Source organism: Lemur catta, chromosome 11, assembly GCF_020740605.2.
Source record: "Lemur catta isolate mLemCat1 chromosome 11, mLemCat1.pri, whole genome shotgun sequence".
NCBI lineage: Eukaryota > Metazoa > Chordata > Mammalia > Primates > Lemuridae > Lemur > Lemur catta.
The window spans coordinates 7231913-7248749 of record NC_059138.1 but is presented as its reverse complement, the minus strand read 5'-3'; the positions used below and the strand labels follow the sequence as shown (position 1 = coordinate 7248749).

The 16837-nt window shown below is 37.7% G+C and overlaps 1 protein-coding gene across 2 annotated transcripts in view; it reads left to right on the top strand.

Annotated features, from left to right (window-relative positions):
- Nucleotides 1-16837, top strand: part of CNTNAP2 (contactin associated protein 2) — a 1715168-nt gene that overhangs the window by 1103701 nt on the left and 594630 nt on the right. For both annotated transcript variants that reach the window (XM_045565113.1, XM_045565114.1), the window contains one exon: nucleotides 13466-13666. In XM_045565113.1, coding sequence (XP_045421069.1) covers nucleotides 13466-13666 — 201 coding nt within the window. The remainder of the gene's footprint in view (nucleotides 1-13465; nucleotides 13667-16837) is intronic.

Here is a 16837-nt window from a genome sequence, read left to right as displayed (position 1 = left end):
AAATGAAAGCTCAGATGCTCCTAACACTATTTACCATGTGTGGAGAGAGTGTAGACACTTACCATAGAACAACTATTATCTTACTACTCAACCCAAAAAGAAAATGGTGATGATTTTAAGAAGCACCTGGGGCCTTAGACATACTTTTATGTTGCTCTTTTAAAAATCTTAGCAGTTTAGTATCTTGCAAATATTGCAACTAAAGATCAAATTCTATAGTATTCTATAATTTCAAATATTGCTTTTACTGTTTCATCTGTAATGACTTCCTAAATCTTTTTAAGCTTAATATTATAGAGCTATCTGGTGAGCTCTATAACCCCATGAACTACATTTCAAATGGCTATTTTATAGGAATCATTGATGATGATAGAGGGGTTTGTTGGAAACTAAATGAAGAAAGGGTTAAGGTACAAGGGCTGTCCGAAAAGTATTCAGCCGTGGAATGTGTTCTCGTTACATTAACAATGGCTGGATACTTTCTGGTCAGCCCTCATATGTTATTAGCATGATAGTTATTGAACCTCTGCAGACTACTGGGCACTGTCCTGGGTACTGGAGATTCATCAGTAAACAAAATCTACAAAATTAAAATACAAAACAAAACTCTGACTTCCCAGAGTTTAGAGTCCATCAGGAAAGTGGTAGGGAAGAGGGATAATACAAAATAAACAACTATGTTAGAAGGTGATGTGTACTATGGGAAAAAATAGAGGAGGTGTAGGGGAGGGAAGACTTTCCCTCTACCCTGTGAAATAAACTGGCAGCAGGCAGGTTAACAGGGGAAAAGACATAAAAATTTGTTATGCGCAGGGGGCAATCACAGGAAAGAAACGTGAGTACCCAAAGCCCAGTGTGATCTAGACACTTATACACCCTCTTCATAAGGAACTGGGGAGGGTGGGTATAGGCAATTTAGGGGAGAGTGAATGAATTTTGGGAAGGATGAAAGGGTCTTCAGAAGAAGAGGTGATGATCTGTCTGGACTGGTGTGGACCTCCAGTCCCCTCTCTGGTGATCTGAGTTATTCTTCCCTGGTTGGTGAGATTTTCTGAGAAGCAGATTCATGACATTTGAGTTTCTTTTGGAGAATCGTCTTTAGGCAGATGAGGGGAGCTGAGAGAAAGCCCTCTGTGCATTTGCTGTTCCTGGGTGCCCTGAGTTTGAAGTCATCAGCACAACAAAGGGACATATTTTGGGGTGGTGTTTCCTGAACTCGTCCACAGGCAAGCTGCAGAGTAGGCTGTACATTTAAATAGGACAGACGGGGTGGGCCTCAGTGAGAATGTGCCCTCTGAAATGAGATTAAACAGAAGTGAGGGAGTCAGCCAGTCTTGGGGCCTTCTGGGGAAGAGCAAACAGCTCAGACAAAGGCCCTAAAATGCAAGCACCTGTCATGTCTGAACCACAGCTAGCCGGTCAGTGTTGTGGAGTAGATATTTAGAGTGCTTTTTTTTTTTTTTAACCAAGTGTGTGCAATATGCTGCAAAATATTTTTAAATAATAGGCAGTGTTATCTTTAAAGTTCCACAGGAATGTTCAGTCATTGATCCAAGATGACATTTACTTAGTCTCCAAGTTTGAATTCAGATCAAAAACTAATTACTCTTATAAGCAACAAGAATCAAAGGTAACATTCCTTGCTACACGGGGTAGAAAACCCTTACTGTCACACAGATGAACTCTTGACTAGAAAATACATACAAAGTACATCTTTACCCAGTGTGAGTGAAGAAGGGCAGGGAAGATTAGCTTGTCTGCGTATTGATATAGATGTCATCAATAACTCCAGCTGTATCGTAAAAGAATTTTAACATCTCTAATGGAACAAAAACATTCACAAATATTCTTCTTCCCAGAAAATGGCTAATGCCTTCCTAGAAAAAAGACACATATAAGCTCCAAATTGTTCTTCAGGTGGGTGAGAATGGTCTACCATTATTTATACTTGTTCACAGTGCTTGATTTGCCATCCATCTTGGGGCTGGAATTGTGAGCTTAAAAATAATCAACATTTTCCGCCACCTGCAGAACATCATCAGCACTTTGAGCTCATTTCCTCAGTGTTCCCTACAGAGTTCCATCTGTTTTACATACCTTATTTCTCTACACATGATTAAAGCTGCTTACACTACCTGAGCTTCATACATAGCTGGCTTTACGGAACGCCTCAAACTACCACATCCTGCTGCGGTGAAATGTCTTTTATAATATCAGAGTCTGTGCTTACAGAGGTGCATTTAATGCTCATACTTTACATATCTGGGGAGAAAAAGAAACTATAACAGCAAATTTGTATTAATTCAAATTATGCTGGCAATATTGTGATGATTGAAAAAACTTCTAAATAAAATAATGATCTATAAATGTATGATCTTTAAGATTAACTTATCTACCAGGAAGACTGATGAAACTTTCAAGTGAATCCTCTTACAAGTGACTAAGAAAGACACTTATGTTATAGTGTAACATTATGCTGGGCCTTTCTACCTGAATGTTTTATACATACTTTTGTAAAAGTTAATTAGTACTTTAAATAATTAGAAGTGGTAGCTAAGAAATTATCTTGTAAATTATTCAGTAGAGTACACATAGTTCTTGTAAAATGACCAATATTTGCTAATTACTTTTATAAATCTGGATGTTCATATAAAGTTTATCTGAAATCAGGTATATTTTGTTTGTCTCAATATGAAATATTTCTGGTTCATCTCCAAGAACCAGATTAAGAAATATAACATCTAATATAAAATGAAAGCCCAAGTACGCTCCCAACCCTACTCTCCTTTCTCAATTCTTAGAATATCTTATTGATATTTTGTGTTCTTAAACTTTACAAACATGGCATCATATTGTGAATGCCCCTCTTATTTGCATTTTGCACTCAATGTTCTCCTTTTGGAATTAAGTCATATTGATAAATATACTTCCAGTTGGTTCATTTCTAAATATTTCATTATGTTCAGTTGTATAACTATAGCTCAATTTATTTTCCACTCTTTTTGAATGGTCTTTTACGTTGCTTTTATTTACCATAGCGAACAATACTTACAATACATTTTCTTTTACAAATGTTCAAGAATTCCTCTAGGATACATAACTAGAAATAATTGATATGGAAGAATATGCTGATCTTAAAATTTACTCCTTATTGCCAAATTGCTTTCCAAAGTAGTTGCAAGAATCAGGGTATGAAAGATCTAGGTGTTTATATCCACAAGAATTCTGGATACAGCCAAATTTTTAAGTGTTTGCCAATCTTACAAAGATGAAATAAAATCGTACTGTAGCTTTAATTTGTATTTCCCTGATTACAGCGAAGATGTGCGTCTCCATGTGTTGGTTGACCATTTGTTTTACTCCATTGTGAATTGCTGGTTCATATCTCTTGCTCATTTTTCCTTTGTGTTATCTCTTTTTGTTACTATTTGTAAAAGTTCTTTATGTAGCTGGATACTAATATTTGTTAGATACATTTCTTACAAATATCTCTTCTACTCCATGGCTTAACTTTTCACATCATGTATGGTGTCTTGATAAAGAAGAGAGTTTAATTTTAACAAAGTCATATGTATACTTTTTTTCCCATTATTATATGCTCATTTTATGCCTTGTTTAATAAATAATAGAAGTATTATTTATTTTTTATTGTATGTATTTTGAAGCTATGCTTTTTCATTATGACTTTAAACCATCTAGAATTGATTTTAATATAGGGTTAAATACAGGGATCAAATTTTATTTTTTCAGTATGGATGAACAATTCTAAGTTTCTCATAGATATCAAATGCCAGCTCTAATTTAAACCAGTTTCCATATATACATGAATTTTGTTTTAGGTTTTTAAAATTTGTTGCACTATTCTAATTGTCCATGCCTGTGCCAAACCTAATTTAGTCATGATTCCTGATAGGCCAGTCTCTTTTCATTGCTCTTCTTCTTCAAGCATGTCTTGGCTATGCTTGGATCTTGGCTTTTTCATATAAATTTCTTAATCAGAAGCTCAATTACACATACACAAATCATTGAGATTTTGATTGAAAATGTAATTAATTTATAGACTAATTTGAGAAGAATTAATACCTTTATGATATTGGTTCCTCCAACCCATGAATATGGGATATTTCTTCATTTATGTGATTCTTCTTTAATATTGTTCATTAAAGTTTTAAATTTTTCTCTATAAAGATCTTGCCTATCTTTTGCAAGGTTGTATTCTTTATATCATGAATTATATTTTAAAGTTATTGTATTTTCTCACTAGTTGTTATTGGAAATATGATTGATTTTTGTATATTCTTCTATCTAACAATCTTTATCAAGTTAAAGACTTTTCTAATAGGCTTCAATATGTATCAGCTCTCTCTCTTCTATCCAATTCTTAGGATTATTATTATATTCCCTTGTTTTACATCTCTTATTCTCATGGCAAAGACTCCAGCATAATGTTGAATAGAAGTTGTGATTATAATCATTTCAATTTTCTGATGAAAGGAAAGGATTCTAAACTTTCATGACTATTTGAACCCTTTATTATACTCAAAATTTTTTTTATTTCTAATTTGCTGAGATTTTTTTTTAAACATGTATAGGGGAGTTACAATTTATCCTTATATAGCTGATTCTATTGTAATTATTCTGGGTTTTTTCTAATGTGTTTTCTTTTTTTAGATTGTTTCTAATATTTTGCTGTTTTTATTTATTTATTTTTGTTTCAGTATATTACGAGGACACAGACGTTTTGGTTACATGAATTGCTTTTGTATAGATTGAGTCAAAGTTATAAGTGTGTCCATCACCCAAATAGTGTGCATTGTACCCATTAGGTGTGAATTCACCCATCCCCTCCTCCCTCCTCCCACCTGCTTGATTTCCGTTGAATTTTACTACCATATGTGCACATGAATGTTGATCAGTTCGTTCCAATTTAGTCATGAGTTCATGTGGTTTTTGTTTTTCCATTCTTACGATACTTCACTTAAAAGGATTGTTTCCAGTTCCACCCAGGGTTTTACAAAAGATATTAGTTCACCATTGTTTTTTGTGGCTGAGTAGTACCCCATGGTATACGTATACCACATTTGATTAATCCACTCATGTACTGATGGGCACTTGGGTTGTTTCCACATCTTTGTGCTTGTGAATTGTGCTGCTGTAAACATTCAAGTGGAAGTGTCTTTTTAAAAAAAAATGTCTTTTTTCCTTTGGGTAAATATACAGTAGTGGGATTGCTGGATCACATGGTAGTTCTACTTTTAGTTCTTTAAGGTGTCTCCATGCTACTTTCCATTAGAGGTTGTAGTAGTTTACAGTCCCACCAACAGTGTGTAAGTGTTCCTTTCTTTTTGCATCCATGTCAGTATCTGTCATTTTGGGACTTTTTGATAAAAGCCATTCTCACTGGAGTTAGGTGATATCCCATTGTGGTTTTGAATTGCATTTCCCTGATGATTAGAGATGTTGAGCATTTTTTCATATTCTTATTGGATATTAGCCTATCTTCTTTAGAAAGCTTCTGTTCTTATCTTTTGCCCACTTTTTCATGGGGTTGTTTGAATTTTTTTTTTTTTTTTTTTTTTTTTTTTTTTTTTGCTGATTCTTTTGAGTTCTTTGTAGATTCTGGTTATTAGCCCTTCATCAGATGTATAGCATACAAATATTTTCTCCCATTCTGTAGGTTGTCTATTTCCTTTGTTTATTGCCTCTAGTGTGTTTTCTTAATATAACATATTGCATTAAATTTTAATATTAAACTATCCTAGTTTAAACATTATGAGTATAACTCAAGTGTAACTTAAGTTTCTAAAACTAAGAGTTTGGCAAGATAAAATACATTTCTCTATCACAATCATCATAACACAACATAACTATGGCAGTGTAAGGTAAGTTCAACAAACCATAGGTCCAGTTCTCTTGCAAAGCTATAATTGACCAATATTATTGGCAAATACATCCATCTTTACTGGATCATTCTTCCCAGCATATAAGCACACCGTAATGATTGTCATCTTAAAAATAGAAAAGCCAGAATTTACCCTGTCTATATTGCTCTTGATGAAAGAAAATGGCTTGAAAGAATTGTCTTAACTTTCTTCTTTCCTCCTATTCTTCCTTTAACCTGAGCTAATTAGGCTTTCTTTCACCCTGGACCACTGAAAGCCTCTTGAAAAGATCACAGATACCTTTGATAAATGCAATAACGAATTCAGTTCTCATTTTGCTTGACCTTGAAACACCACTTAAGTGAGTTGATCACTCCCTCTCTCCTGAAACGCATTGTGTGCCATTCTCTGATTTTACTTCTACTTCACTGGCTGCCTAGTCTCAGGCTCCCTATTGGCTTCTATTTGCCCACAATTTTTCCCATTTTAGTAAATAGTACTGCCATTTTCCGAGGTAAATGTTCAATCCAAAATCCTCACAATAATCCTGGTCTCATTTTTCCCTGATGTATCTCATCCAAAACATTGCTAAACCTTGCTGGCTCTGTCTTCAAATAATATCTTTAACCTCCACTTCTCCAATACCTCCACTGCTACTGCCCCTCCCCTGGATGCCCACAGTAGTTCTCAGGTGGTCTCTGTGCTTCCACCCCTGCCCCACTGCTAATGATTTACCACTAATTAGACAGAATGACACCTACAAGCTGTCATTCTATAAGTCAGTCAAGTCACACTGCTGCTTAAATCCCTACGATAGCTTTCTGTAACATTCAAGATAAAATTCAAAGTCCATAATGTGTCTTACGAGTAGCCACAATATCTAGCCCGACTTTTTGTCTTAAATCATTTTCTCCTCTTTCCTCTCTTTATTCCACTCTAGCAAAATTAACCTGCCAGATTGCTCCTGCCTTGGGGCCTTTCTGTTTGCTGTTAGCTCAGCCTGGAGCGCGCTTCCCACTGGTTGTCCTAACATTCTGGAATTTGCTCCATACTGCCCTCTCAGAAAGGGCCCCCCTTAGCAACCAACCTGAAATGGTCTTTCTCACTCCTCAGTCACTGTCTTTCCCATACTAAGTTTCTACATAGAAGACATAAGTAAAATAAACATCTTAGTTATTTGTTTGTTTGTTTTCTGCCTCCCACATTTGCATACTAAATTGCAACTTGCCTGACATAAGGGACTTTATATCTCGCTCATTGCTACATCTCTAGAATTTAGACAGATGATAGGCATATCATAAGCAATTAGATATATCTTTCCAATAAATGCATATCAAAGACATTCTTGTGTTTGAAGAAATGGTTTTCAAAATATGAATTAAGCTTTTATCTCTACAACTTTTTGATACCCCCACATATGAACATGCACTAGACCTTTCAACCCATGCACAACTGTTATGATTCTGCAATCTTATACTCCACTATTCCAGACTCTTAAATTTCCAGTCCATCAAGATCTACTGAGTCCTTTTGTCTCTAAGGTGTTTGAGCAATAAGAAGGGGGAAGTTGCTGTGTTGCCTTCTCCTTCTTCCTGTGGCTCGTCTCCACTTGTCTGTCGTGATTCACAACAAATACAATATTTACCAAGTTGGTTCACATCTCTGTAAAGCTGGGTCATATGGACTTTTTATTTAGACTCACAGTGTACCTGTGTTTTAACACTTGTTAATAATTTGCAGTTCTAAGCTTAACGTTCTCTCTCCTCCACTGGACCACAAGCTCCATTGAGGACAAGAACTCATTTCTTTTTCATCTTTGTGACCCCAGAGCCTAGCACAAGACTAGAAGAGATCAGGAACTCAATAAATGGTTTGTAAATGCAGGAATGATGGAATTATATTACCAACTATGATATCTTCTTGATGTAATAAATTATACATTTATCATTTTAAAATAATATTTTTAAAAGCCTAAAATAATACCTATATGTTGCCTCTCCCCCCTCAAAATTAGTGCAGGGCTATGGGGGAAGACAATAAAAATGTTGATGTTTCACCAAGTATGTCACCACTGGGTCAAAGAGATAGAGGGTAGTAGAGTGAAGAGAACACCAAATCCAGAATTAGGAGACAGCATTTCTGTTAGTTTGCCACTAACTCTTAGTCTTCATTTGTTCAAGCCACTTATCCTTCCTAGGACTTGGTGTCCTATTTTTCTAATAGAAAGGAGTCAAAAGGGATGTTCTCTGAGATGACATTCTATTAATATTATTTGGAATTAAAAAATGTCTACATAAGAACATGGCTTCTTTAAGTTGTAGGCTTGTTCCTTTGGATATGTGCTCCTACAAGACTGCAAAAATTCAAGTTTTGAAAAAGCAATTCTTACAATGCAATAGCATTTAATTGGAAATCCTTGCTCTTATCTTGCTCATAGTTGATGTTCAAATGTTGATTGATTGAATCCAGATAATAACCATTAGGACTTCTATGCCCAAAGAAAACAAAGTTAATAGGATACAGTTGGTAAGATAGAGGACAAATTTAAAGATGCAGAAAATTTAATTTACTAGTTTTACCCAGCAGGCCAAGGCTAACGTGCAATAGAAAAATTAAGTGAAGCACATATTGTAGTTTAGTTTCTCTTGTGTTGCTATGAGAGACCCATAGTCACTCCTGAAAAGTAACTGTAATAGATGATAGGGCAGCTAAGGAATTTGGACTACATGTTGTGTGTTGGCCACATCCTGTCTAACAATTTTTATATACCGTTTTAAATTTAGGTAATAAAGATAATATTCCCTTCTTTTTAAGAATCATTTCAGAGTAAATTTGAATAAAGGTGGAAAAATGCTCTCTGATTAACAAATTGAGCATTAACTAGTAAGGTGATATTGTTTTAAAAGCAAAAATGACACTTAGCTGCAAATATAGGTATACAGGTCACACAAAAAAATTTTCCCATTAGACTCAGCTCACATTGGACTTCTTATTAAAATATACTATCTGGAGAACTATTCTTTAATGTGAACTTCAGATTACATATGGATGACATGGAAAGGAGTCAGGGAACAGCCATATACATGAGTAAGAAACTGTTTATGGTCTGGTAGGAATTATTCTTTGCTTTTTTTTACTGGTCATTTTCTGGCTTTATCAGTCCCAGGTCAGAGCTCCAGCCATACAAGGTATTGGTTCTTGTGAAATGAATTACTAGAGGATTACAGATAGGTTGAAGATATGGACTCACTGGTGTAGGTGGCAGAAGGACCTTTCTAATGTCTCATGTCAACATAACTAAACTGGTTAATTTTGAGGACCCGTTATTGCCAAGGACAAGGACCTGTCTCCAGAGTATGTTCCATATATGCTCCAGTGTTTGAAACATGTCATTAAATCAGCTGTATTTACAACAATATACAGTGTGGCAATTTTTAAATATGTAATTGCATGATGAGTCAGATGCTAAGTTCCCAGTAATCCTAAAGGGCATTTTCACAAGGCAGTAATCTAAAAACATTATGTGACAGGCACTAGTTTATCAATTGCTTCTTCATGAAAATGGAACTTAGAAATTTAGAATTTGCCATGTGTAGTAGTTTCTATTTGCATTACTCACATATCCAATAATACACATTCTATGAATACATTGTGAATATGGGGATAAGATTCTTAATTTTTCCACTTAATGATACTAGCAAAGGAGAGTCTATGCAGTGTAACCACCTTTTTTCTTTTAGATGTTGGATACCTGCAAAATTGTTAATACCCGTTTGTCACTTAAGATTTAATGGCTGGCTCCTAAAGAGCTATTGCAATGTGTAATATACAAGAGTTACAAAACAATTAACAAAATGCATCAACATTTTGGAGTCTGACTTCGACTCCTTCCATTCTCCCTTTTCTCACTCATGGGCCTCTTTGCATACCTGTACAATGCCAGGAATATTCCAGAATTAGAACATTTGCTTTTGCTCTGTCTGGAAGATTTTCTCCAGACATTCAGGTGGCTTGCTGGATAACTAGCTACCTTATTTGTTCAAATGTCACTTTTTCAGTGAAGCCCTTTCTGCTTTCCTCTGGATTAAAAAATGCAGTCCCCACACACACTGTCTGTCCTTCCCCTCCTTGATTTAGTTTTTCTCCTTGCCATTATCACTTGCAAACTATAAATATTTTTAATTTTAGTTGTTTTGCTTATTGTCTGGTTTTCCCCCCACCAAAATGCAAGAATGTAAGCTCCCAAAGTTAACAAATCTATATTGCACTGTGGTTTTCCTAGATCTCTTTCTTATATTAGGTGAGCAATGTTTGTTCAATGGGCGAGTGAGCGATAAAGTAGAGAGTGCACAGGGGTTTGATCCTGAAATGTGTGTGGTGGGAGGGATGGAAGTAAAGTTTAGGACCTAGAAGTCACTAGGACCAAAATGTTAGAGACTAATCAATCTTAACAGATTGATTAATGTTTTTAAAGTTATTGAAGTCACGTAGGACAGAGACTATATGTGGGTGACCATTTTGTTACTTGCCAATTAATTCTTGCCTTTATGAGCATCATTTTATATATATGGAAAAGAGGTTTGTGAGCCTTTAAAGAGAGGTCTGGTTAGAATGCTATTCCATGGTGAGTTAAAGAGAGTTCTGGAGTCCTGCCACAGGATAAGGCCCTTCACAGGGGTTTGTTTAAAAAAAAATAAAAGGAAATACTGTCAGATGTTTGAGAGTTCTATGCCAGAGGCTGATTGTAACAGAAAAGAGATAAAACTAACCTACTTTTAATTAATGGATTTTTAATTAGGTGAAGGCAAATCTGCAAGTCTGGATATAAATGAAAATCAGTTTGTCGTTAGCATCATGTCAGAAAGTGACAGAATTACTAAAATATATCATTTTTGCTGTGTCAGAAGAACTAAAGGAAGGCAGTTCCACACAGGCTAAAGCTAAAACTGAAAAAATAATTATCCTATGGAAAATATGTTACCATAGGAGGCACCATACCTGAACTTGTTTTAATCGATTCAAGAACAAATTGGCAAGTGCTCTAGTGTGGAGACAAGTCGTTACAGGTGAGGGAAAATTACAGCTAAGAGGAGTGAAGTGACTTCACCAGTGTCTCTCAGCATGGTCATGGCAGAGCCTGAACTGGGACCCAGATGATTTTAATTAAGCAGCTCCTAGCTTGAGGAGCTTTGTTCTATTTATTTTTTCTTGATTTATTTTCCTACTCAACTAATATTTTTGAAGGCCTACTGTATGCCAATTATGGTGCAGTCCCTGCCTTCTTACCTTTCTATGTGGGGAGATAGGCATAAAAAATAATGAAAACATGCACAAGTCGGGGGGAGATGAATGCTAGGGAGAAAAACAATGCAGGAGAGAGAGGTAGGGAGCCGTTGCTGGGGTGGGAAAGGAAAAGCTGGCATGGGCAGCGGAGCAAAGATCTGGAGGAGGAGGAGGAGGAAGAGAGGGCTCTGGGGGTGTCTGAGGGAAGATGGCTTTAGACAGAAGAAGCCGCAGGTGCGGGGGCTCCAGGTAGGAATACAAGGTGAGCATGGCTGGAGCCAGATGGCAAGGAGGGAGTGGGGGGTGTGCGGGGACAGAGGCAAGTAGGAGGCAGATGGGGAGGGACTTCCACTGTTTTAAGACTTGGCTTTTACTCTGAACGAGACCCGTTGCCACATGGGAGGTTGGAGCAGAACATCAGAATCTGGCATGTGTGGAAGGCTCACCTGGCTGCTTGCGGAGAGCAGACGTGAGGATGCAGGGGCGTCACGGCGGGAACGCAGGGAGAGGCAAGGTGGCTTGGACCAGAGTCGTGCTGCAGGGCGGGCTGTGGGGGAGGAGGGTCGGCTTCTGAAAATGGACTGAAGGTGGAGCAGACAGGACCCACTGGCAGGGCGGATGATGCGTGTCGGAGAAAGAGATGAGTTAACGATGACTCCAAGGGTTGTGTCCTGAGCAACTGGAAGAATGGAGTTGCCCTTTACTGAAATAAGGAAGGTTGCACGAGAAGAAAGTTCAGGAAGTCTCTTTTAATCTACAGTGCTCTCTCCCTCTCTCCCTCTTTCTCATCTCCTCCTCCCCCTTTCTTTGCAGTTTATCAGTTGATTAAACTAGATTGCTATAGAGCTTCCCACAGCATGGATTTCATGGAGTGTTTCCGCTTAGTGCCATTTAACACATTCCTCTCACCCCTATAATTTCTGTAAATCAGTAATTAGACCTATAAGCTTAGTCAAATTCACACTTGATTTTTGTCAATGCTACTTTACATGTAACATTGATCGTGTGTTCCCACCCAGAGGTACATTGTCCCTGACTTCACTTTTGGTTATTATTAACAGTCCTTGATAGTCATTTCTTAGATCCTACTAATTTGTGAGACATTACGAAGCGACGATACTCTATCATTTAGTCTTTTTTTATGAGTGGAAATGTTTCTATAAAGAGAATATTTAGTTACATTATAGCACATACAGAAAAGACAAGCGGAAAGCTTGATTGTTTTATTTACCAATATTCTAAATAATGAGTTGGCTACCTAGCATCTTCCAAAATTAAACTTTTTTAATGATTATAATAAACTCATGCATTTAAATAGACTTGTTGTGTTTTAATCCATTGCAGGGAATTCTTATTGATGTGAAAATTGTCCCTGGGGGTTTTTTAACTGCCCTGTCTCCAGCAGCTTATTTTTTTTCTGGTGTGATGATATGTTCCTAGCTTATCTTGCATCTTGTACATTCCTGGCTCTGGAATCCATCATTTCTCCAGGGATCCTAGTTTACTCTTACTGCATGGAAAATGGTATTTAATGTTAACAGTCTTGTGCTTGAGGTTGGTCCTTCTTATAGAGCTTTTTCAGTTGTACAGAGTCAGGACATATGTCTACATTTTCAAAAAGATAACATTATCTTAGGTTCTTAGTGGTGCTTCTAGATAAAATTCTAGATAAAAACATACAGAGCTTTTATTTAATCTCATCTATTTTACCTCTGCTGCTTCTTTCCTCACACTGCAATTTTCAGGATCGTGAACACCAACAAAATTACTCATTTGCTTTATCCCACACATATAGAGCATTTCAATAACAGAGAATGCAATGTCTAATTTTGCCTGAAAGGTCAGGGTGAAAGAACATTTGTTGACAAGATGAGGATGCATATTCTGATTAGAGCAAACAGCATGTAGGAAGACCCAGAAGCTTGAGAGAGCGCAGTTCATTTAGGAAAAAGCAAATACTGTTCTACCACAGGAATAATGGGTTACAAAGTCAGGAAGGAGTCGGAACATAATGAGCCTCACATTCAATGCTGCGGACATCAGAGCACCGGCCAGATACACGAGCTGTTTTTAGTTTTGTTTTCAAGAGGTATCTTGCATTTGTTTTTAATAAAAAATGTTACTTTTCTACTTTGTCCTTATCAGCAAAACTTAGATATGGAAAAAGAGCAAGGGTTACATTGAGGATTGCTGTCCTTAACTGTTCTACCCCAGTTCGAGTGTAGCTCAATTATGTCCTGACATTTGGGGAAGCACTTGCATACTAATGAACCAGGGTTCTGGTCGTTTTCTCCCCACAGAGGACAAAGTGTGGACCATCGTGTCTCATGACTTGCAGATGCAGACGACTGTGGTCGGCTACAACCCAGAAAAGTACTCGGTGACACAGCTCGTGTACAGCGCCTCCATGGACCAGATAAGTGCCATCACCAGCAGCGCCGAGTACTGTGAGCAGTATGTCTCCTATTTCTGCAAGATGTCAAGGTTGTTGAACACCCCAGGTAGGCTGAGAATGGAATGTTACTCTTAATTACTATCTCAGCTGGTGCTTGGAATTACCTAAACAATCCAACAGGTGTGGTTATTATCCTATAGTCCAGTCTTCAATTTGTAGGAAGCTGTAAATACAGAAAATAGAATCACTTGGCTTGTATTCTGGGGAATGAAGCTAAGAAAGTATAGTTTTGAAAAAAAATGCCATTGTTTTAAACTTACAGATGTTTTTTCCCATTTTATGTGCATATGTGTGTGTGTGTGTGTGTGTGTGTGTGTGTGTTTCTGGTGCTTAATTATCAGTAGTGGCTTTGGAGAAAAGTTTATCAGAGCTGCTTGTGAACTTTCAAGTAATGCTCTTGGAGTTCTTCAGGTGTCTTTAATGAGAGATAAAAGCATCCTAACGGCCGCCTGCAGGTAAATAGGGTATGGAATAGGGATAGAAGTTTACAGCGCTTTGTTGTCTGTAGTCATTTAACAGTATGTGTCTCAGCCTGAGTGTTTTTTCATGATGACCGACTTTCAGCAATGCGGTAGTGTGTGTGCACAAGCGTCTGTGGTAGGGGTGTAGAGAATAGAGAGATTCCAAATGATACACTGGAAATAACTTTACCTTAGGAAAGATGCACATACCCTTGGGGTCTTGGCAGTAAATTCAAGATGTTGACATAAAACTACAACCCTGGGCCTATGGTGTAACATAGTGGAAATAACCATGTGCTTTGAGTCAGGGAAACATGGTTTCTAATTTTCAGCCTTGCCACTTCTCTTTTTTAAAATTTATCTTGACAAATAAAAATTGTATATGTCATATATAATATGTTTTAAAGAATATGTATAGGTTGTAGAATGGCTAAATCAAGCTAATTATCATATGCATTACCTCATATACTTATTTGTGTTGCGAACACAAAATCTACTCTATTAGCAATTTTCAAGAATACAATACATTGCTATTAACTGTAGCCACTGTGTTGTATAATAGATCTCTTGATATTGAGCGTCAATTTTCAGCATCTTTCCTCTCAAGCAGAGATCATAATACCTCTTTCAGGGTGACTGTGAGAATTAAATGAGGTAATATACTAAGCTCTTATGGGCCTGATACATTTAAGTACATAATAAGTAGCAAATAGTATATTAATTTTTTAAATAATATTAAGCATCTATGGAAGTGACATTGTGCTGTGTCTGAGACCAATGGGCTGTCTGAGGCCCCAAATCAGTATTGCACTGGAGCCAGTGTTGTGGGGAGTAGCTTACAGAGAAGAGCTATAAGCGAAATTGCTCGCAATATTTTGTGAAGATTTGAGTGCTTTCTGTGTGCAAAGGCGCGTGCTAGGATTACAGGCAGAGCATCCTGTAAGAAATAATCCCGGGAAGTTACAGTGGGAGTAGACTGTGGAGGAAAGGAGATGCTGTGCCGCGGGGTGGGACTTTATCCTGAAGGCCAGCGCTTCTCAGGCCTTAATGTGCATTAGAATAGCCTGGAGAGGTTAGTAAAACCCAAAGTATGGGCCCATTCCCTGAACTTCTGACTCCGTAGGTCCGAGGTGGTGCTTGAGAATTTACGTTTGTGATGAGTGCTGCGGATGACCTGCGTTCCCCTAAACTTCCTAAGTCGAACCCCTAACTCCCAATGTGACTATATTTGGAGATTAAGCTTTTAGGAAGTAATTAAGGTTAATGAGGCCATAATGGTGGGGTCCTAATCCAAAAGGATTGGTGGCCTTATAAGAAAAGAGAAAAAGCCGCTCTCTGTCTCTCTGCCATGTGTGGGCACAGCAAGAAGGCAGCAGCCACTGACAAGCCGGGAGAGAGAGCCCTCCCCAGAGACAGACCAGCCAGCACCCTGATCCTGGGCTCCAGCTTTCAGCACCGTGAGAAAATAATTTTTTGTCATTTAAGCCACCCTGTCTATGGCTCTGCTGTATTTTGTTATGGCAGCTTGACCCGAGCATGCCAGCGCGTTCCCAGGTGATGCTGCTGGTGCTGGTGCAGGGACCACACTCTGAGAACCACTGCCGTGGGCAGGGGTCCTGGCAGGTCAACAGCCCCACATTTTCTATTCACCTGCACTTCGCATGGCTTCCGCCTCCCCTACTGGATTCTGTTTCCAGTGCTAGGAAAAGTCAAACAAGGGCTGTAGAAAATCAAGGGCAATAGGAGCCATTAACGAATCTCATCAGTTGTGTTCAGTGTTTCAAGAGGGAACGCGCCTGACTCATGCTCTTCTCACAGATTTCAGTTAATTAGTCTTCAGTCCTGGGGTGGGGTTGGGGGCAAATCGCTAACCGGGAAAAAACTCTTGATATCCTCAGCTTTATTTTCTTTATTTTCATTCTTTCTTTTATCAAACTCCGCAGTGAACTTTCACTGTTTGAATTTTGCTCTGGTGATTAAAAAATACAGTATGGCTTTCAGATAAATTCAGCTTATAGTTCAGGTCCCAGGAGAATTAGGTTGGAGGTGAGGAACACAGTTTAGCTTTAGTGCTCCTGGTCTTACAGTTCGGCTTCTTTCTTTTCCTTCACAGAAAGAAAAGAAATGTGCCTTCCCCTCAGCCACCCAGAACCTCCAGCAGCCTCACACACTTACTATTCTCCTATACAAAACATAGGGTGTACCAAAAATCAGGGAAAACAGCATAAAATGGTTTTGAAACACTATGGTAGTTACATTTTCTAATAATGATAAACATATTTCTCTCCAACCTCCAGATAACTCCTTACAGGGGAAGAACTGCTAAATTGAAATTGAGTGAAATCTTACTCTGCACCATAAATAAACTATTTTCTTTGTGTTTCCAGACATTCCGACATTGTGCTTCTAGACATTTGTAGATTCTTGTTGTACTTACTAACTGTACTTTGAAAATAAGTTTATAGTATGTTTCTTGCTTTTTTGGACATCCTATACGTATCAAATCTTTCGTTCACATAGGAGCTATACTTAATAAATGTTTGCTGATTTGAATGAAATAAATAATATTATAGTTTTAAATATTACCGTATCCAACCTGAGGCAGTTGTTTTTAAACCAGAGTGTGCATCAGAATTTTCAGGTTGCCATCAAAATGTTTGTTCCATGGCCTTACTCCCAGGCTTTGATAGGACTTCACTGCGGCCCAGAAATGTTTGCATTTAACGCACATCCATGAGTGATTCTGTGAACCATAC